Raw genomic sequence first — 22521 nt, forward strand, 5'->3', positions numbered from 1 at the left:
CAATTGATTGTCCATTGTCTTTCGAGTGCCTGGCTCTTAAACTAATAACGGAATCAGGTCCCGTCTCACTCATTGTTCTTTATCGTCCTCCAAAATACAATGCATCCTTCTTATCTGATCTGATTGAACTTTTGACCGACCTAAGCTCTCACACTCAGAGAATTATCCTTCTTGGTGATTTCAACATCCATATTGACATCCCCATATCTAAACTGAGAAATGAATTCCTATCCTTACTGGACTGTTTTGACTTGACAAAACATGTTGATTTTCCCACCCACTCTGGTGGTCATATATTGGATCTGATTTGTACTTCTGGACTATCTGTTGCCAACATTTACAGCACTGATTTGGGACTCTCTGACCATAAAGCAGTATTTTTCACTGTCTCATTACCTCTCCCTCCTCTTACCTGTAAACAATAAATTTCTTACAGAAACCTTAAAAATATCTGTCCCTCTATCCTTTCTGGATCCATTTCTGATCTTTTTCTGCCTTCACCTATTCCATCAACATTAGATAAGTCTTGTTGACCACTATAACTCAGCCCTTCATTCAGCATTAGATAAAACGGCTCCTTTAAAACATAAGGAGGTTTCCTTTAAGCGTTCAGCTCCTTGGTATAACGCAGAATTGTGCTCTATGAAAGCAGCTGGCCGACGCCTTGAGAGAATGTCACGTAAGACTGGCCTCACGGTGCACATCCAGGCTTTCTCTGACCACCAAAAAGCTTACAGAGAAGCACTAACTTCTGCCAAGAACACCCATTATGGCAGAATAATAGAAAGTGGCCATGATAACCCAAGGGTTTTGTTTTCTGTAGTTAATAAACTACTTGAACCCGCATCTGGCCCAACTACCTCTTCTACTGAAGTCTGTGAGGAATTCCTCCACTTTTTCTGTAACAAAATTAAAGATCTAAATAATTCAACTAACATAAATACATCATCTGTTTATATCTCTCCCTGTGTTCCCACTCCATCCAGCTCCTTCTTTAAGTTCTTACCAGTCACATCTGCTTTTGTTAATGACCTGCTTTGTAAAATGAGGCCGACTACTTGTGTACTGGACCCCATTCCCACCACACTACTTAAATCCTGCTTTCATGCCATAATCCCGACTATTACAACAATAATAAACTCGTCCCTTGACACTGGCTCTGTGCCGCTCACTTTTAAAACCGCTTCTGTAAATCCCAGTGTTAAAAAAAGTCTGGTCTTGATGCTGACAATCTTAACAATTTTCTGACTATTTCCCACTTACCCTTTCTGTCAAAAGTTCTTGAGCGTGTTGCAGCTTCCCAGCTCACCAACTACTTAACTTCTAATAAGTTGATGGAACCCTTTCAGTCTGGTTTCAGAGAACAGCACAGCTGTGAAACTGCTCTGCTACGCATAACCAATGATTTGCTTATGGCAGCAGACTCTGGAGAAACCAGCATATTAATTCTGTTAGACCTCAGTGCAGCATTTGACACTGTCAGACATGACATTCTACTGTCCAGAATGGAGAACATGCTGGGTATCTCTGGCACTGCCCTCCAGTAGTTCAAGTCCTATCTGACTGATAGGCAAGAGTTTGTTAGTCTTGGCAATAGCAGGTCCAGCTCAGCGCCAGTCATACAAGAGGTTCCACAGGGCTCTGTCCTCGGTCCTCTGCTTTTCTGTATTTATATGCTTCCCCTTGGCCATATTATCCGTAGCTATGGACTGGGTTATCATTTTTATGCAGATGACACGCAACTCTACTTCAATGTTAAAAGTGGAACTTCATCAGAGCTTTCTCAGCTCACAACTTGCCTTAGTGAAATTAAAACCTGGATGGAGCAGAACTCTTTACATTTAAATTGCAACAAAACTGAACTCCTACAAATTGGGACTAAAGTGCAACTTAAGAAAATGAGCTCCTTATCGATCACTCTTGATGGTGATCTCATCAGACCTGCCTCTACTGCAAAGAATCTTGGTGTCATTTTTGATTCCTCCCTTTCTTATTCTGCCCACATAAATCACATTAAGAAACATTCTTACTTTCACCTCTGTAACATATCCCGTGTTTGCTCCTTCCTCTCCTTTTCTAATGCTGAGAGACTTGTCTATGCTTTTATCTCATCCTGCATCGATTATTGTAATTCCCTACTGGCAGGTGCCCCTTCTAATCTTATATCTCAGCTCCAGTTGATTCGAGTCCTTACTCGAACCAGCAGCAGCGAGCACATCACACCCATCCTGCTCCGTCTCCACTGGCTCCCTGTGTCTTACAGAATTGAATATAAAATTCTACTAATAACCTACAAAGCCTTAAATGACCTTGCGCCAAACTACATCAGTGACCTTCTCCATCACTATCTGCCTGTTCGCCCACTAAGGTCCTCTGGTTCTGGTAATCTTGTTGTGCCCCACACTAATCTACACTCCATGGGTGACAGGGCCTTCAGCTGTATAGCGCCCAGACTCTGGAATGACCTACCAAAATTAATCAGGTCAGCTGACTCCAAGAATTCTTTTAAAAAACAACTCAAAACTCATCTGTTCAGGAAGGGTTTTAGCTCTACTTGACTTTACTACCCTTCTCTCAGTTTACCTTTATGTCAAGATGTTCATATAACCTGTATGTGTGTGTGCTAGACCATCAATTATGTTGTCTGTTAGGCTTTTTTCTCTGAATTTACTGTCTTAATCTTCTTTATTTCTTTATCTGGTTTGTACAATGCTATATACTGTATACCCTGCCGTTCTATCTTAAACTCTGTGAAGTGCCTTGAGCATGGGAAAGGCGCTATATAAATACAATGTATTATTATTATTATTATTAAAGGCAGATACCAAAGGCGCTGTATTATAGAGAGTGACACACCAAAGTCACACCATATTACGGATACACATTTACTATCTGAAAAAGCACTCCACTGTAGACAGTCAGAAAGCAACGAGAAAGGCATTCGAATAACTGATAGGTATGTAAGGCACTTCACCGTAGAGAAGGACATAACAAAGGCACCGTATAATGGAAACAAACAGACTGACGGGGTAATTTTCTTTCTTATCGCGCTATGAACGCTCTGTCGCCCTTTCAACAAAGGCTCATAGCTGCGCGGCTCGCTCCCGGCTATTTGATGAATCTGCCGTTCTCTTATCATGGATTAATGGATGAAAGGTCCTCGTTTTGTAGTATAAAAGCAGCGAGTGGCTGAAATGTGCCAACTAGGACATCAGAAGTGATGAATCAGGGATTTATGTATAGAGACAGATCAGAACTTTAGCAGCCCTGTCGATGTCAAAATTCTATTCATTAAAATAACAAAACGTGCATTTTATAATGGCGGGATATAAAAACGAACCCCAGGCTTGGTGCCATAAGCGAACAGATCAAAGCCGCGGAGGGAAGCCGAACAAGATGGGCAAGGTAAGTGGGCAGATGTGACTCTCCATCACCGTCTAGTCTGAATGGGGAGATCTAAAGCTAAACCAGCCAGAAAAAAGCAATGGAACTGTTTTCTGGTTTTACTCGCACGTGCACTTCTGGACTGATGTTCTTGTTGCTCATCTGTACTTAGTGAACATTTTAAGGCTGAACATTTCAGATACCCAAACTGGAAAGTCCTGCCTTCTCGCAGCTCCACTGCACAGGTTTCTTCAGTTTCCTTTTACTTGCTAAAACGTTAATCTCAGATCATCTCTCTTTTTTCAACCAAGTGAACCGCTTGGGCCCCACAGATAAAGAAGCTTTGCGCCAACAGGCAACTCCGTCAACTTTAACACAGAGAAGCAAATTAAACGAGCGATCAGTTCACATTTAGAGCCTAAAGTGTTCTCTCCGAGTTTGAGCTTTTCTTTGATTGTTTAGATTCTCATCCGGTTTAGGCACATTTTTTAGGGACCATGAATGTGCCACAAGATGGAGGTGGTGGTTTGTCCGCAATATTTACATCTGTCTGGAGGTCAAGGCACCCGTGTACGGCAAAAAGAAAAATGAACAAATGAAAAGAAATTGCCCAATTTTATTACGTTCCGAGTTAGACGTTTTCTTAACTATTTTTGATACAGACTATAGCGTCCAAAAAAAAAAAAATCGTGGTGACAGCCTGGGGGCGCAGTGCTAAGCGCCACGTCACACTTCTAAAAATAGTTCTTTAATTGTACTTTAGTGGGTTGTGTGGTTCCTTGTAGAACTATTGCTTAACAAAGAACCATTTCACTCTTGAAGGGTTGTATGCATGCACATTTGGTTATTTGGGCTTTGAAAAAGTTTCTAATGCCTTCAAAAAACAGACAATCCTTAACGTATATTAGGCTACCTAGCAACTGATTAAGAAACACCTGAACTTACTTTGTGTTACAGTTAGTTACTGTTACAGCAAGAGTCCTTTTAAAATATTTCTCAGGTCTCTTCTCATCTATTTATGGTTAGTTATGAAGTCTGGAACAGATCTAAATAAATAAAAGCTCTTTCTGAAACCTTCATATCGCTGACGCCAAACAAGTGAGTGCGGAGTCAGAATCCAGGTCGCTTTCTGCCTGACTTTTAACCCTCACCTTCCAAAGTCATTTAAAGTGAAGTTTACAGTCACGGCTCTCCAAAGTTTGTTAGTGTCTTGTGTTAGCTCACATCTCTAAACTGCATTAAGCAGGTCTAGAAATGAACATAAGGTTGGATGATAACAAAATGTAGACAAAAGCTCAATCAGCTCCATAGGTTTTGATGGTGACCACATCTGAGCCCCCAAGATGGAGTGGCTGACAGAGGGGGTACTTGCCCTGCCAAACAAACCCAGTTACACCAGGGTGCAAATTCAGGCAGCACAATCCAACTCTCCTGTTCTCAGGCTTTGATTTTGCTCATCAGACTGTTTAATGTGATATGATGGTTTTAAGAAATGACACGGCGGCAACAATTTAAATCTCTGTTCTTGAATTTCAGATTACATTCTATGAAGACAAGAACTTCCAGGGCCGCTCCTATGAGTGCAACAGCGACTGTGCAGATATGCAGTCCTACCTGAGCCGTTGCAACTCAGTGCGGGTGGACAGTGGCTGCTGGGTCCTCTACGAACGGCCCAACTACATGGGCTACCAGTATGTCCTGACCAGGGGCGAGTACCCTGAGTACCAGCGCTGGATGGGCTTCAATGACTGCATCAGGTCCTGCCGCACATTCACCTATGTAAGTCTTGACTTTGTGGTTTTCCTAGGAACAAAATAAAAGATGGGTGGTGAATAAAGGAAGGACTGGTAATTCTGACAGATGGTGCTGGAGCAGCGAGTTGAGTGAGATTTTAATTCTGCATAATAATCAGATGTTTTAGAGAACTGTGAGCAAGTGTGGATGCATGCCCAATACTGTCAACATCAATCCAGATTGAATGGATGTCTTAGGGTGGCAGAGTTACCTCTACGGACCCAATCTTGACCAGTTCACACATTCTCCTTGTGTCCATTAAAGCTGTCAGATATTCAAATTTCCTCTCACATCTCAAACATGTCCAATTGTAAGTCAACCAGCGACTTAAAAAACTGCTGTATGTGTGTGAGCCTGGTGTCTCAGCCAATGCTGTACTGACAGCTCCTGAGCTAACTGGACCATTTTTGGAATGGCTAAGGAGTACACAGCAAGGGAAAAATCTTAAGTTGAGGGAAGATCAAGAGATCACTCCATTTGATCTTATCTAAAGCGTTCCAGTGGCCAGTGCCATGTCAGAGGGTGTTCTGCTTGTACCTGTCATGTTACCCTTGCTTGTAGGTAAATGAATTGGGCAACGAGGCATCATGTATTTCCCAGGAACATCCCACACATCAGCCCCAATAAGATTTCACAACTTACTCTTAAAATGTCTAGTGTTTTAGATGAGACAAAGTTCTCATTCAGGTAACTCATGTCCAGGTGGGTGTTACAAAGCAGTCTTTACTGAACACAGATCCTTGGTAGTTGTGCTTCAGTGCTCAATGTTTAACCACCAGTCACAGAAGTGACAGAGCTCTGGTGACCATGAAGCTCACTCTTATGTTAGCTCACTTTAGTGGTGCATTCACCTTTGAAGTACAGAAAAATACAGTATAAAATATGGCACTTAGACAAATGAACGACTAGTGTAGCATGTGCAGAAAAGAAAGAGCATTTAGGTAGCATTCTTGGCTGGTTTTGATTTCAAGTGCATTGGTTTGGTACTTAAAAACCACTTATAAAGTAGCCTACATGAACTGAGCTCCTGTGTAGGCCCTAGTCCTGATGCATAGTAGAACATTTAGGTTTGAGTTCTAAACCCAGCATTCTCCTTCTGTTTCTGCAGGTCATTTTCTGGTTGCAACCAGAATGGCCAGTTGACTGGGTGGATGTCCTTCCCTTTTTATGGGGCAGTGATCGTATTGAAACCCCAGGTCACAGGGGCGATTCTAATATCGACATTATAAAAATTGTAAAGATGAGAAAAATTTGACAACACATTAATTATTAAGAGCCAACTAACTGATCATCACCCCTGCCCCTCAATACCCACACAAGCAACAACACCCAGGCCCCTATCCAGTTTTGCTTCCAGAATAATCTCGTCCTTGTATAAATTAATGACAGGATGCGATCTAAAGATGCATCAATCTGTTTCACTGTCCAAGGTTGTACTCTTTGGTCTCCATGCCATTCCACACACTCACTTGACAACAAGGACAAATTAGACAATTAGTTTGCCATTTTATACTTCAGAAGTTGTGGGAAGACCCAACATTTGTAAACTCCAGATTTTCAAAGTCACGAACTGGAACACTACTTATCAATCAGACAATACAATTTATTTTTGTATAGTCCAAAATCACAGAAGAAGTGCCACAATGGGCTTTAACAGGCCCTGCCTCTTGACAGCCCCCCAGCCTTGACTCACTAAAACTCCCAAAAAAACCTTGTAGGGAAAAAATGGAAGCAACCTTGGGAAAGGCAGTTCAAAAACAGAGACCCCTTTCCAGGTAGGCTGGGCGTGCAGTGGGTGTCAAAAAAAGGGGGTCAATACAATACAATACACAGAACAGAACACAAGTAATCCTCAATTCAATATAACAGGGCAATAGAAATCTTTCAAGTACAGAGCAGATTTCAGCAGTAGATGATATCACATAATATGATTTGGATTCAAACAATTATATGGTGTGAACGAGGGTCCCCCGTTGGAGTTTTGTGTACGTTGGTAGGTGAATGTTAAATTAAGAGTTGGGAGTGGGTGATAGGGAACAATTCTTAAATCCAAATTCCTCTTAATTCCTGGTTCTCTTCTGTGAGGATTCAAATGGTCATCAAAAAATATATTTAATAAAGATACCTCTGGAACACACCAGGCAAGATCTTATTCTTGCTCTGTAATCAAAGATATGCTAGCAATTCCTTGTTCAGACAAACTTTTTATAGATTTGAACATACAAGGGCATCTTTAGCATATAGATGATCGCATGCAAACTATAGGCAAGTATATTTACTTTAAAAAGTAAGGTAAGATGACCTAAATATGAATAATGGAATATATTCATGGTAGTGAGACTCAGAATAAGAGGCTGCTTTCTACAGAAGTGTCTGCATAGTTTAAAGCAGACAGACAAAAGTCAGTTTAAAGCGTCTGTTATATTGGTAATCTTATGGCATCTTTTAACAGATAAGTTGAACACACTGCATCTCTTATTTAACAAAGTCAGAAAAAACCTTGTGAGCCTAAGAGTCCAAGATGCTAAAATGCTGATAAAAGATTTCTCCAACAGGGACTAGCTTGTAAAAATGGGACATTTTGTTGTACTTAAATTATTAAGAGGGACACATTGCCTGAAAATGGGACTGTCCTGGAAAAATGGAATGTCTGGTCACCCCAGTTTGATGGCAGCACACTGGCTTCGACTGCTCTGATCCCCAATGTCTTTTCTTCCTAATATATTTACTAACAGGGACCACAGCTTAAAGGAGACACTCATTTTTTTTTTTTTTTTTTTTTTTGACACATGGGCAGTGCTTGAAGAGGACTAATGCTCACAGGTACATAGTACCAGCACCTTACCTTCGCATATCAAATCGATTGAATGTTGTTGTATCCCTCTCATTTGGAGCTTATGAGTGACAAGTAAATTCCAATGATTGTAGTTTCACCGTACGGGAACTATTTTTTTATCATAATGGTGAGTACTGGGAACTTTTTGTGAATCTTCCACTCTTCAATCACCTGTCAGTGTATCACAACTGAGACTGCAAAGCTGAAATTGTCCTTGCTTTAGAGGCACCTACTCAAGATCAGATGCCCTGTCTTGCTTCTTCATGTTGCTGTAACAATTCTTACAAACTGAGAGAAGCTGGGATTGTTTCTCAAGAATTATTTTACCTGGTTAAAATCAAGAGCTTGTTCTGTTGTTGACATTCTGAAATACACAAAGTATCACTACGTGTTGTGTCAACAAAGGATGATTGGTAAATCGGCAGCTTTATTTTGGATCTGAAAGAAAACTGTAAAACTCAACCTGTGTTGTAATGATTGTGTAAGTGGACTTGTATACCATTAAAAAGCATGACATCTTCAGCGCATATTTCGGAAAACAAGCAAAAAAAAACCAAAACATAATTAAAAATAATAAAATGGTTCAGGTATTAACACAAGATTTGTAAGGATCTCAGTAAGCCCTCATGACATAAAGGTTAGCACAGATTTACTTTTCATTGCCCACTATTTAATTGGGAATCATCAAGTCATTTCTCTCTAGAGAAAAGTAAAAGGAGAGCAACGGGTTAGCATGTCTGAGATTTTTTTTTTTTACAAAAATATAGATGCATTGCTAAATGTTCCAAAAGGGAAGTGTCACAAGCACTCAAGTTCTGACTGGTGAAATTAAATTGTATTAAAGTAAATGGACTCCTATGACCCAAGGGAAATTTAATCCATTCACCCTTCGTCCTTCTTGTGGGGCAACTGGAATCTATCCCAGCAAGCATTTGGGTGCAAGGCAGGGACAAAACTGGCCAGGGTGGAAGTCCATCACAGGGTAAACACACATATGGGCCACTTTAGTAGCACCAATCCACCTACTTGCATGCCATTGGACTGTGGGAGAAATCTAATTTTCCTTCTTTTTTCTTTTCACAGCCTAGTGGAGGACCATACAGAGTGAGAATTTATGAACGCCCAGAATTTGAAGGCCAGATGATGGAGTTTGTTGATGACTGCGAGTCTGTGCAAGATCACTTCCGTTCTCGCGACATCTACTCCTGCAATGTCATGGATGGCTACTGGACCTTCTATGAACATTCCAGCTTCAAAGGAAGACAGTACTTCTTGAGGCCTGGAGAATACCGGAAGTTCAGTGACTGGGGAGCAAATTGTGCAGCGATTGGATCGTTCCGAAGAATTACTGAATTTTAATTTTGTTTTACTAAAAGAGCTTTTACTCATGGCAAAGCCAATAAAAATTCGAAAGTACAAGAAGTGTAACACTTGTTTTTGCATTAATGTTAATTTTTACATTATAATGATGAAATAACGTTTTGTTATGGTGGTGTCCTAGGGTGACCCTGTTCTCTGCTTTATACTCTTAATAACATAGACATGAACAAAATACCCCCAACTCCATGCTATAGCCTTCATCTGTTACACTGCCTTGAGCAACAAGACAGCGCACAAAAGCAGGCAGGAGAGAAAATTATACATGTATTCTCATGTATTATAGATAATATGCCCAAAATATAAGAAAAGTACAAATGTGATTATTGGTCAAAATAACGAATCTGACAACAGGCTACTAGGCGGTTCTCATTGTTGATAGGTTTCTACTGCAACATAGTCCAGCATGGCCTCTGCTCAGGATGAAAACTGGCAGAGAGGGGGAGATTCTTTGTTACCCTGTCTGGCTTACATGATGTAGCTCCTGGACCAATGGGATATCACAATGCAATGCAATGTGACTTTCTGCTTTATTCCGACGCAAGCTTATTTTTCTAAAAATGAACCCCACTTCCACAGGTTCATAAACTCATTATATCCCTTCCAATCCATGCTAGCTTTGTTACCAGCCTGTTAACAGCCTTTCATCTCAGTCTCCCTGTATTCCCACCTTGCTTGCTGCTCTGTTGATTCCTGCTTTTTAACAAGTCTTTCCTAAGATTTTATCTATACTAGTTATCCCTTTTATAAGCACAACAATTGGGTTCTAAAGTATTATTTTTTTATCATATTATTACACTATCCTCATTGCAAATTGTAAAAAAAGTTAGAGGTGTACTGAAAGATAAAAAAGCAAAGGGGCCTTAAATCAGTAACAGCTTCTTCACTTTACACCCTGTAAACGGCTCTAACTCCAATTATAAGAAGGTCTACAACCCAATGTGAAAAAACAAACTGTCAATTTGACCTAGAGTAAAATATATTAGCAGATGCAAAAAACATTCATGATATTGGACACCCTTATCTAGAAATTATTTGATTAATGGAACTAATTAATGGAAATACAGCCTCTGGACTAGTATAGAATACAGCCATGCAGATATATTGGGGCCAAACCCAAATTTGTGCAGTCTGGTAAACAGATAACTTCATTTAACCTTGTCAATGGCTTTTTTTGTCTGCCTCCAGCGATATCAATACCTCTGGAAATTCAAAATCTCTAGGACAGAGGTGTCAAATTCCAGTCTCTGTGGGCCACCCGAGCTAAAGGTGTTCACTTCAGGCACTTTTTTATTATCCAATTACTGCTGCTAACAGAACAGCCATTTTTATGTCAGTTTTCATTGTTGCATTTTTTCAGCCTGCAGGTAATCAATAAAAAATGCAAGGGGAGCTAAAAGATGAACAACTAACTTCATTGCATTTGAACCTTTTGATAGATCTGTCTCGATACAATATTTGAAAAGAAAATATTGTTGGTTTGAAAACTATTGATCTGTTCTGGTTAACAAAGCATTTTAAAGATACTCTAAGAAAAATGCAGAAATGTGTCACTTGTAAGCAATAGAAGGAAATAATTAGTTTCACAATGGGCAACAATTGCACTTCTAATTAAGAAATTGGATGGACTAAAAAATGTTGCCCTAAAGGAGTGCAAGACCCCATAGCTATGTGCTTAAGGAAAAAAGAAAACTTCATCTCTAAAAGAAAGGCTATTAAAATGAAGGCAAAGGATATCTATTCTATTAGCAGCAATGATTGGTTATCAAGGAAGTGGTTGGAACAAAACCTGCAGCCATTGTGGCTCTCCAGGATCTGAGTTTGACTTCCCCACTCTAGAAGAGCATCCAAAGGGGATTGGTTCTAGGATCCCCCAAAGACACCAAAATCTGCAGATGCTCAAGTCCCTTACATAAAATGGAGTAGTGTTTGAGTATAACCTACACACATGCTCCCACATACTTTAAATATTAATCTCTAGATTACCTACAATAACTAATGCAATACAAATGCTATTTGAGTAGTTCTTACACTGTATTGATTAGGTAATAATAATAGGAACATGTACAGGTTCACTACAGATGCAACCATCAGTGTCTAACTACACAGTACATGTCAGCAGCGAAACAACATTTACTTTCTTTCAACATTTACAGATTGGTTTTGTTTAATGAATTGAAAGAGAGGTAAAAGGAATAAGATATAAATGTTTAAAATACAAATACATATAGAAAATACAGTATAATTATAATATAGAGAAAATACACTGTAAATTCATTTTCTCTCACACAGTGCGCACAACATGTAGTGAACGAACAAAACGCATGGTAATCAATGAGGATCTGTGAAATGGCAGGAGGCAACAGCAAGGCATGCATACACATCACTTCTCGTGGATTCAGTGTAATGCTCGGCATGCAGCAAATTCAAGTTTTACTTTTTGGAACTTTCTGGAATTTTTTTTTAATAGTTTTAAAGCTTCGATGTAGAACCTACAGATACAGCCCGACTGTATTACATTAATCAAAGATTAGATACCAAGCATCTGTCTTTAATACATCTAGTCTCACCTTGGGGATATTGTAATTAAAACTTTCATTAAGATCTTGGCATAATATTTCTAGGATTTCTTTCTTTTTTTTTTTTTAAGAAAAACACTTCAACAATGAAGGTGCCAACTTGACAATTTTTTATAAAATCCTACTGAATAACCATCTGAGCTGGGAGCTCTTCCATTTTAGCACAAGTTTTCTAAACTCTTCTAAATTATCAAGCTGTGGTATTTATAATTTATCAAATTAATCCTTGGCTTTAACTTAATTACATTGCAAGGAATTTAAGGACTTACAGTATTCCTTAAATATGTTAGTTATTTCTTTATGCGCCATTATTTTTTTTCCAACTTTTTTGTTAATCTGTATAATTGTGTTACAAACTTTCGATGTATGTGTTGGTTGTGCTAAAATCTTATTGGCCTTTTCTACATGTTCATAATGAATGTGACATGACATAGAGATAAGCTGTCCAAAGCTCCAAAATAAGAAGGAACATGGTTGGAAACAACTATAGATTAGCGTTTGTAAGATGTCATACATGCAATTGCTTAAAAAAAATAAATAGACTTCCCCAAGGGCCAGAATGATTATGATCTTTAATAAACTTTGTAATGACTGCCACTTTTTTAGATGCTATATGGTTATGTGAAAAAGGAAGTACACTTGATGATTTTACATATCAGGACATAAATAAAACCATCTGGGGCCTCATGTATAATGCTATACATATAATTCACACTAAAACATGGTGGACGGACAAAAAGCAGAAATGTGTGTATGCACAAAAAAATTCAGATGCATAAAAGTGTCGACTAATCTCAAAATTTCCACTTTAATCTCATAGTTTATTTTGTCATTAGAGTAGAACGTTGTAAACTTCATGTTAAAATCGATGTTTAATTTAGTAGAGTTTCTCAAATCCCATCATAAATAAAGTAGCATGTTAAATGCTTTGTATTCTATGTGTTCCATGACCCAGTCATTAATCGCTATGTGCTTCTTAAACAGGCTTTCTCTTACACCAACAGGAGTGCGCAGGCAGTGATCGCCACACAGAATACATTACAATCATTATATTACAGCTCTCTCAACATTTCAGAATACTAAGATGTATACTTAATATCATTTTCATGATGAAATGCATTAAAGCATGTTAAATGCTTTGTATTCTATGTGTTCAGCGGTAATGTTGAACTTGCGCCCTTTTCCAGGAATTGTTCTTGCCTCCCCTGTCCAGGGATTGTTCCAGCCTCCCACAAGATGCTTGCTGTGGCACACGAACGACCCTCGATCGAATAATTTATTGCAGCAAAACTGTGCTTGTCAAATGTATCGACTCCCAATTCCTGTCCTTCTGTTTTCTGTCTCCACGTAACCAACTGCCACACAATAAGCACCTGTAATAAATGGAAAAACAGCTGTAATAGAATGCAGATTCTTCAAAACTTTTAAGGAACGTTGAAAAATCTTCGGTATACATGTTTAATTATTCCATCCATCCATCCATCCATCTATCCAGAGTCGCATCAGTCCAGGCAAGCATAGAATGCAAGGGGGAACAATCCCAGAACAGCCCGATCATCGCTATCACTGTGCTACCATGCCCCCACATTTGTAATCATTAACAGTATGGAACAGTAGGAACTCTGCATTAGGATTAGACACATTAGGACACAAATTGTATGACATTAGGTGTTAGGACTAAATGTGCGAAATTAGATACAACTTTTTACAGGGTAATACAAACCTTTTTAAAATGAGTGAGATAAGGTATAAGGGAACTGAAGTTTGTGGGATAGTGCTGAGTGTTTTAGGAACTAGGGTACCATATAAACAAGAATAATTGGTGGCAATACAGGACAAATAATGAATACTATGTCTTACTGGGCCTAAGTAATATAGAAGCTAGCAAAACAAAGTAATAATTCGGCACAACAGAGATGGAATACTGTATCTTATGCATGGAGTGGCGAATGTGAAGTTTGTGAAACTGGAAAACCCAGATAGAAACCAAGAATCCTAGCTGGTGGCAGGAGATTTTAACTTTAATAAGAAGATTGGGTACAACCCTTGCAATTTAAATACATAAGCCAGCGACTTGAATTAGTGAGAGTAGTGCTGACATTTGAAGGGAGGACTGACACCTTCTTTCAACTGTTTGTTTAATGGAACAAAGGTGATAACATAATTTAAGACCACAGCTGAATGTAAACAGAGGCAACTATATGGATGAGAGCATAAAGATAGGAGCGTAGTTGTCATTGTTATACAAAAACAACAGCATTTATTTATATAGCACATTTTCATACAAAAATGTAGCTCAAAGTGCTTTGCATAATGAAGAAAAGAAAAATAAAAGACAAAATCAGAAATTAAAATAAGACAACATTAGTTAACATAGAAAAAGAGTACGGTCTGATGGCCAGAGGGGACAGAAAAAACAAAAAAAAAAATTCCAGATGGCTGGAGAAAAAAATAACATCTGCAGGGGTTCCAGGCCACGAGACCGCCCAGTCCCCTCTGGGCATTCTACCTAACAAAAATGAAATAGTCCTCTTTGTATTTAGGGTTCTCACGGAAGGACTTGATGATGATGGTCATGCAGATGCTTTTAATCCATCACTGTTGGAACATCACGGTGCTTTGAGTAGATGGTGGTGGTGCAAGCTACAAGTTACAATTTTTCTGTAACCTTCCCCAGATTTGTGAATTGAGACAATCCTGTCTCGGAGGTCTATAGACAATTCCTTTGACTTCATGCTTGGTTTTTACTCTGACATGAACTGTCAACTGTGAGACCTTATATAGACAGGTGTGTGCCTTTCCAAATCATGTCCCAGTGGAAACAGGATGCACCTTAGCTCAATTTTGAGCTTCATGGCAAAGGCTGTGAATACTTATGTACATGTGCTTTCTCAATTTTTTTATTTTTAATAAATTTGCAAAAATCTCAAGTAAACTTTTTTCACGTTGTCATTATGGGGTGTTGTGTGTAGAATTCTGAGGAAAAAAATGAATTTAATCCATTTTGGAATAAGGCTGTAACATAACAAAATGTGGAAAAAGTGATGCGCTGTGAATACTTTCTGGATGCACTGTATACATACACACATTTTATATATATATATATCCCCGTGACCCCTTGAACCCTCAGACCAGACATCAGACACCAGATAAAAGTCCAAGAATTGACTTTATTATTATAAATAAGTGCACAGAGCACCACCACTCCACTACACTCAATAACAAATCAATAATCAAATAAACAATCCTCCAATCTCCCAGACGCTTAGCCACTCTGCCTCCCAACTCAGCTCAACGCTCTGGTCTCTCACAGTCCTTTATATAGTCTGTGACCCGGAAGCGTTTCTCTCTCTCTCTCTGTCCATGTGACTGTGAACACTTCCGGGTCAGATAAAAGCTCCTTTTCTTCAACCCGGAAGTGTGTCATTCGCTCTGTCGCCGTGACTAAGACGCACTTCCGGGTCATAGGTGAAACAAAAGTCTCTTGGTGTTCCTGCAGCGTCCCCTGGAGGTTCCCATGGTATCCAGCAGGGCTCTGATGAAAAACTCCACTGTCCATGATGCCCTGCTGGAACTCGGGGCACCTCTATGTTGCAGGCAGGGCTCCACCTGGCGGCTTGGGGGTATTGGCCGGGATGAACGGCCGGCCATATTCCACAATATATATATATATATATATAGATAGATATATATATATATAGATATTCACGGTATTCACATCTCCCTGCTGATAACTGCAGCCTTTTTATTTAATCCACGGCTTCTCCGCTGTTTTATTGTTCGTTTATTATGACTATAGTTATTGTGTAGGTATTTTAGACTTAGTTTACATTGTTTAGGTACCCATTTCCTTTATCATTCCAACCGTACCCCCATTAACATGTCTAGCGAGGTGATCACCATCGATCAAAGAACTGTCACTTACCGAGTGGTTTCCATGCCCGGAGATGGTACCTGCCTTTTCCATTCTCTGTGTTACATATTGCACAGCCATATCAAGCTCACTCTTGATATCCGGAAGAACACTGTGTCTTATGTATTGAATGACTGGGACAGGTTCAAGGTGTGGACTGATGGCGGTACAGGAGATAATTATAATACACAGGAGCACTATAAGAGTGAAATGCTTAAGCCCTTCACCTATGGTTCTGCATGTGAGTTGATGGCTGCCGCTGAATTGTTTGGTTGTTGCTTTCAAGTGTACCGAAATGGCCAAATATTTTACACCTTTGGACAACCGCCAATGCCTCTTAAACATCTTAGATTCACAGGTGACGATTTGAGTAGTGGACACTTTGACGTTTATGAATGTTTAAACTCTCAAAAGCTGGATGCTAAGTTATCGATAAAACCCATTTCAATTCAAACACCTCCAATTTCCAGTAAGGCTCTGCTTCGCAATGACAATAAGTCTTAGGGACAGACCCTACAAAAGATTGGCATTGATTTGAGGCAAGATTGCTTTTCACATGGCCAACTGTATGCTGCATGCTCAACAGTAAGCTCAGCACACAGCTTCGTCATATTAAACCGGAGGGCCGAACTGACAACGGGTATACAAAGAGATCCTTAACAAATAATTATTGGTATATTTTCCCTCAGTTTAAAAAGGTTTACTTTTCTTAATAAATATTTTAAAGCAGTACTTCGCCGCTGCGAAGCACGGGTATTTTGCTTATATATATATTATGTATATATATATATATATATATATATATATATATATATATATTCACGGCATTCGAAGTCTGTGTCACAATCTGATAGTGTGGGTGGTTACCTACCAGGTGACGCTTTGTGGTTGGCCAGCAATCTGCTAACATCCGCCACGGTGCCCTCAGTTTTGTGAAGAGCAGATCATAGAATGGTTGAAATAGTTTACTGTCAAATAAATGCAAAGAGTACACGACACGTGTTTCGCCCTCATTCTGGGCTCATCAGGTGTACACACTCCACTGCACTCCCTCTCGGGAATCGAACCTCGGACGTCAGCGTCAGAGGCGATGCCCCTAACGTTGCGCCACGGCGTGTGGTTCGTTTATTTGACAGCATGTATACACACACACACACATATAGTGATCCCCCACCTTTAAGCCTTAAATTTCCCCTCACACACGGTTTAAACACATGTAAACTTATTAAAACACACTTTGTAAACACATATGAGGGGTCCTTTCATCGGATTGGCTGGGCCAGCGCTGTTTCAGCCGTGGAATTGGCAAATAGGGGAGGCAGCTTGACGGATAAGGTCTCCAGGACTCTAAACAAATCCAAATCATATTACGCGATATCATCTACTGTTAAATTCTGCTCTTTCTGTTGTGTATATTGTATTGTATTGACCCCCTTCTTTCTGACACTCACTGCACGCCCAACCTACCTGGAAAGGGGTCTCTCTTTGAACTGCCTTTCCCAAGGTTTTTTTTTTTTTTTGAGAGTTTTTCCTTGTCTTCTTAGAGAGTCGAGGCTGGGGGGCTGTCAAGAGGCAGGGCCTGTTAAAGCCCATTGCGGCACTTCTTCTGTGATTTTGGACTATACAAAAATAAATTGTATTGTATATGATATGTGGATGTCGGGCTAAGGATATGAGTAACATAATAATAATAATAATATGATGATAATGTAGCGTACTGTCGATTCATTCAAGCCATAATGGCGATCAGCGTCCGCGTAACGATTTCCTTCCCGAAGCATATCCAGGAGTTTTACCTTCTCCTGAATGGTCAAGGTCTTCCTCTGGCGCTTAGGCTCACTACTAACAGAAGGCTTTGAAGATGCAGGACGATCGGGAGCCATCGTAGGGCGTAAAACAAAATGAAAAGTTCACAAAAAATTTGCTCACAACAATCGGACCACAAGCATGGTACGCGATACGCAGAGAACCGAGATGCATCGGGGACCCATGCTCGCGGTTCTTGTGAGATTACATCACGCTAGCAGCAGCCAATCAGAGCCAAAGAGAACGAAAATACCACTCTGATTGGTTGAGTCTCCTCTTTCAGACGTGAAATTCTGTCTACCGTAGTGTATAATGTACATATATTTAATGATTTACTGTATTGCTTAAACGTTAGATATGTTCCACAGAAAAATCCGCAATATAGCAGGGGCGCAATAGCTGAACTGCAATACAGCGGGGGATTACTGTATATATCTATATATATATCTATATCTATCCATCCATCCATCGTCTCCCGCTTATCCGAGGTCGGGTCGCGGGGGCAGCAGCTTGAGCAGAGATGCCCAGACTTCCCTCTCCCCGGCCACTTCTTCTAGCTCTTCCGGGAGAATCCCAAGGCGTTCCCAGGCCAGTCGAGAGACATAGTCCCTCCAGCGTGTCCTGGGTCTTCCCTGGGGCCTCCTCCCGGTTAGACGTGCCCGGAACACCTCACCAGGGAGGCGTCCAGGAGGCATCCTGATCAGATGCCCGAGCCACCTCATCTGACTCCTCTCGATGCGGAGGAGCAGCGGCTCTACTCTGAGCCCCTCCCGGATGACTGAGCTTCTCACCCTATCTTTAAGGGAAAGCCCAGACACCCTGCGGAGGAAACTCATTTCAGCCGCTTGTATTCGCGATCTCGTTCTTTCGGTCACTACCCATAGCTCATGACCATAGGTGACGGTAGGAACATAGATCAACCGGTAAATTGAGAGCTTCGCCTTGCGGCTCAGCTCCTTTTTCACCACGGCAGACCGATGCAGCGCCCGCATTACTGAGGATGCCGCACCGATCCGCCTGTCGATCTCACGCTCCATTCTTCCCTCACTCGTGAACAAGACCCCGAGATACTTGAACTCCTCCACTTGGGGCAGGATCTCGCTACCAACCCTGAGAGGGCACTCCACCCTTTTCCGGCTGAGGACCATGGTCTCGGATTTGGAGGTGCTGATTCTCATCCCAGCCGCTTCACACTCGGCTGCGAACCGATCCAGAGAGAGCTGAAGATCACGGCCTGATGAAGCAGACAGGACAACATCATCTGCAAAAAGCAGTGACTCAATCCTGAGCCCACCAAACCGGACCCCCTCAACGCCCTGGCTGCGCCTAGAAATTCTGTCCATAAAAGTTATGAACAGAATCGGCGACAAAGGGCAGCCCTGGCGGAGTCCAACTCTCACTTGAAACGGGTTCGACTTACTGCCGGCAATGCGGACGAAGCTCTGGCACCGATCGTACAGGGACTGAACAGCCCTTATCAGGGGGGCCGGTACCCCATACTCTCGGAGTACCCCCCACAGGATTCCCCGAGGGACATGGTCAAATGCCTTTTCCAAGTCCACAAAACACATGTAGACTGGTTGGGCAAACTCCCATGCACCCTCCAGGACCCTGCTAAGGGTATAGAGCTGGTCCACTGTTCCGCGACCAGGACGAAAACCACACTGTTCCTCCTGAATCTGAGGCTCGACTATCCGATGGACCCTCCTCTCCAGGACCCCTGAATAGACTTTTCCAGGGAGGCTGAGGAGTGTGATCCCTCTGTAGTTGGAACACACCCTCCGATCCCCCTTCTTAAAGAGGGGGACCACCACCCCGGTCTGCCAATCCAGAGGCACTGTCCCTGATGTCCATGCGATGTTGCAGAGGCGTGTCAGCCAAGACAGTCCTACAACATCCAGAGCCTTGAGGAACTCCGGGCGTATCTCATCCACCCCTGGGGCCCTGCCACCAAGGAGTTTTTTGACCACCTCGGTGACCTCAGTCCCAGAGATAGGGGAGCCCACCCCTGAGTCCCCAGGCTCTGCTTCCTCATTGGAAGGCATGTTAATGGGATTGAGGAGGTCTTCGAAGTATTCCCCCCACCGACCCACAACGTCCCGAGTCGAGGTCAGCAGCGCACCATCCCCACCATATACAGTGTTGACACTGCACTGCTTCCCCTTCCTGAGACGCCGGATGGTGGACCAGAATCTCTTCGAAGCCGTCCGAAAGTCGTTCTCCATGGCCTCCCCAAACTCCTCCCACGCCCGAGTTTTTGCCTCAGCAACCACCAAAGCCGCATTCCGCTTGGCCTGCCGGTACCTATCAGCTGCCTCCAGGGTCCCACAGGACAAAAGGGTTCTGTAGGACTCCTTCTTCAGCTTGATGGCATCCTTCACTGCTGGTGTCCACCAACGGGTTCGGGGATTGCCGCCACGACAGGCACCGACCACCTTACGGCCACAGCTCCGGTCAGCTGCCTCAACAATAGAGGCACGGAACATGGCCCATTCGGACTCAATGTCCCCCACCTCCCTCGGGATGTGGTCGAAGTTCTGCCGGAGGTGGGAGTTGAAGCTACTTCTGACAGGGGGCTCTGCCAGACGTTCCCAGCAGACCCTCACAACACGTTTGGGCCTACCACGCCTGACCGGCATCCTCCCCCACCATCGAAGCCAACTCACCACCAGGTGGTGATCAGTTGACAGCTCCGCCCCTCTCTTCACCCGAGTGTCCAAGACATGTGGCCGCAAGTCCGACGACATGACCACAAAGTCGATCATCGAACTGAGGCCTAGGGTGTCCTGGTGCCAAGTGCACATATGAACACCCCTATGCTTGAACATGGTGTTTGTTATGGACAATCCATGACGAGCACAGAAGTCCAATAACAAAACACCACTCGGGTTCAGATCGGGGGGGCCATTCCTCCCAATCACGCCCTTCCAGGTCTCACTGTCATTGCCCACATGAGCATTGAAGTCTCCCAGCAGAACGAGGGAGTCTCCAGAAGGTATGCCCTCTAGCACCCCCTCCAGGGACTCCAAAAAGGGTGGGTACTCCGAACTGCTGTTCGGTGCATACGCACAAACAACAGTTAGGACCCGTCCCCCCACCCGAAGGCGAAGGGAGGCTACCCTCTCGTCTACCAGCGTAAACCCCAATGTACAGGCTCCAAGTTGGGGGGCAATAAGTATACCCACACCTGCTCGGCGCCTCTCACCGGGGGCAACTCCAGAGTGGTACAGAGTCCAGCCCCTCTCAAGGAGATTGGTTCCAGAGTCCAAGCTGTGCGTCGAGGTGAGTCCGACTATATCTAGCCGGAACCTCTCAACTTCGCGCACTAGCTCAGGCTCCTTCCCCTTCAGAGAGGTGACATTCCACGTCCCAAGAGCCAGCTTCTGTAGCCGAGGATCGGACCGCCAAGGTCCCCGCCTTCGGCCACCACCCAACTCACACTGCACCTGACCTCCTTGGCCCCTCCCATAGGTGGTGAGCCCATGGGAAGAGGGACCCACGTTGCCTCTTCGGGCTGTGCCCGGCCGAGCCCCATGGGTGCAGGCCCGGCCACCAGGCGCTCGCCATCGAGCCCCACCTCCAGGCCTGGCTCCAGAGTGGGGCCCCGGTGACCCGCGTCCGGCCAAGGGAAAAAGCCGTCCAAAATTGTTTTTCTTCATAGGAGGTTTGTTTAACCGCTCTTTGTCTCATCCCTCACCTAGGACCAGTTTGCCTTGGGTGGCCCTACCAGGGGCATAAAGCCCCGGACAACAGAGCTCCTAGGATCATTGGGACACGCAAACCCCTCCACCACGATAAGGTAGCGGTTAAAGGAGGGGATATCTATATCTATATATTCCATATATATCTATTTCTCTCTCTCTCTCTATATATATATATATATATATACACACATACATATAAAATGTGTGTGTGCGTGTTAAACAGTATATGCCAAATAATACAAAAAGTACATGACACTTGCTTCACCCTTATTGTGATTTGTCAGGTGTATGCACTTTTGCATCCCCGTAGGGGAATTGAAACTTGGCCGTCAGGACCTGAGGTGAATCCTATGACATTCGGCCATGACGGGTAGTTCATTTATTTGACAGGGTGAAGATCAGAGGTTTTACATTCTTGGGTCTGAAAAGCAATCTGATTAATTGGGTGGTTTACCTACCAGGTAACGTGGTTATTTGACCAGTTGGCAAACAGTTTGTGGTTATTGTTCCATCAACATCTTTTCTTGTTTGAGGCATGGTGATGCATTGGTTAGTACTGCTGCCTCATAGAACAGATCATATTTCTGGCCACAATAATTGGTTCTACATAGTTTCTAGATGCTTCCCTAGCCCTCAGGAACACTTACAAGATCAATGCACCACTATAATCACTCAAAACTAGTTCAGTTCATTCTTCCCAATTTACATTTTGTAGAGTCTGGGAAAGTTTCCAGAACATTTACATGATTAAGAAAAAAGAAGAGTACAGCACTGCTGGAAATCTGCCTAGATTAGGGCTGACTGATTGTGCAAGAAGATGACTAATGAGGCCACCAAGAAACCTATGAGAACTCAACAGTGGTTGAGACTAGAGAGACTGTACACACAACCATAGTTGCCCGGGTGCTACATCAGTCACACCGTTATGGGAGAGTGGCCAACAGAAACTGTTGGGGGAAAAAAAAAGCACAGAAGGCACATGGGAGTCACTAAAGTCAGCTGGAAGAAGGTTCTATGGCTAATGAGACCAAAATGAAGATTGTAGCAGTCTAAAACCCTGCTAAGATTCACACTTCTTGATGACGGTGATTTATTTTTTCGGAGGGGATCCCAGGAATGCACCCAGCC

The 22521-nt window shown here is 42.4% G+C and overlaps 1 protein-coding gene across 1 annotated transcript; it reads left to right on the forward strand.

Moving 5' to 3' along the window:
• Positions 1 to 2995: 2995 nt before the first annotated feature.
• Positions 2996 to 9418, forward strand: LOC114656750 (gamma-crystallin M2-like). Its single transcript, XM_028808364.2, has 3 exons — positions 2996 to 3405; positions 4921 to 5163; positions 9098 to 9418. Exons 1-3 carry the CDS (start codon positions 3319 to 3321, stop codon positions 9371 to 9373), a joined length of 606 nt encoding a protein of 201 aa, XP_028664197.1. The 5' UTR covers positions 2996 to 3318; the 3' UTR covers positions 9374 to 9418.
• Positions 9419 to 22521: the final 13103 nt, after the last annotated feature.

Source organism: Erpetoichthys calabaricus, chromosome 8 (genome assembly GCF_900747795.2).
Source record: "Erpetoichthys calabaricus chromosome 8, fErpCal1.3, whole genome shotgun sequence".
Taxonomy (NCBI): Eukaryota; Metazoa; Chordata; class Cladistia; order Polypteriformes; family Polypteridae; genus Erpetoichthys; species Erpetoichthys calabaricus.

Excerpts from the sequence above, each read along its gene's own strand:
- LOC114656750 (XM_028808364.2), top strand. The coding sequence starts at position 3,319 with ATGGCGGGATATAAAAACGAACCCCAGGCTTGGTGCCATAAGCGAACA. Across the intron at positions 3,406-4,920 it reads AGCCGAACAAGATGGGCAAG|ATTACATTCTATGAAGACAA; the intron begins GTAAGTGGGCAG and ends CTTGAATTTCAG. Across the intron at positions 5,164-9,097 it reads CCTGCCGCACATTCACCTAT|CCTAGTGGAGGACCATACAG; the intron begins GTAAGTCTTGAC and ends TTCTTTTCACAG.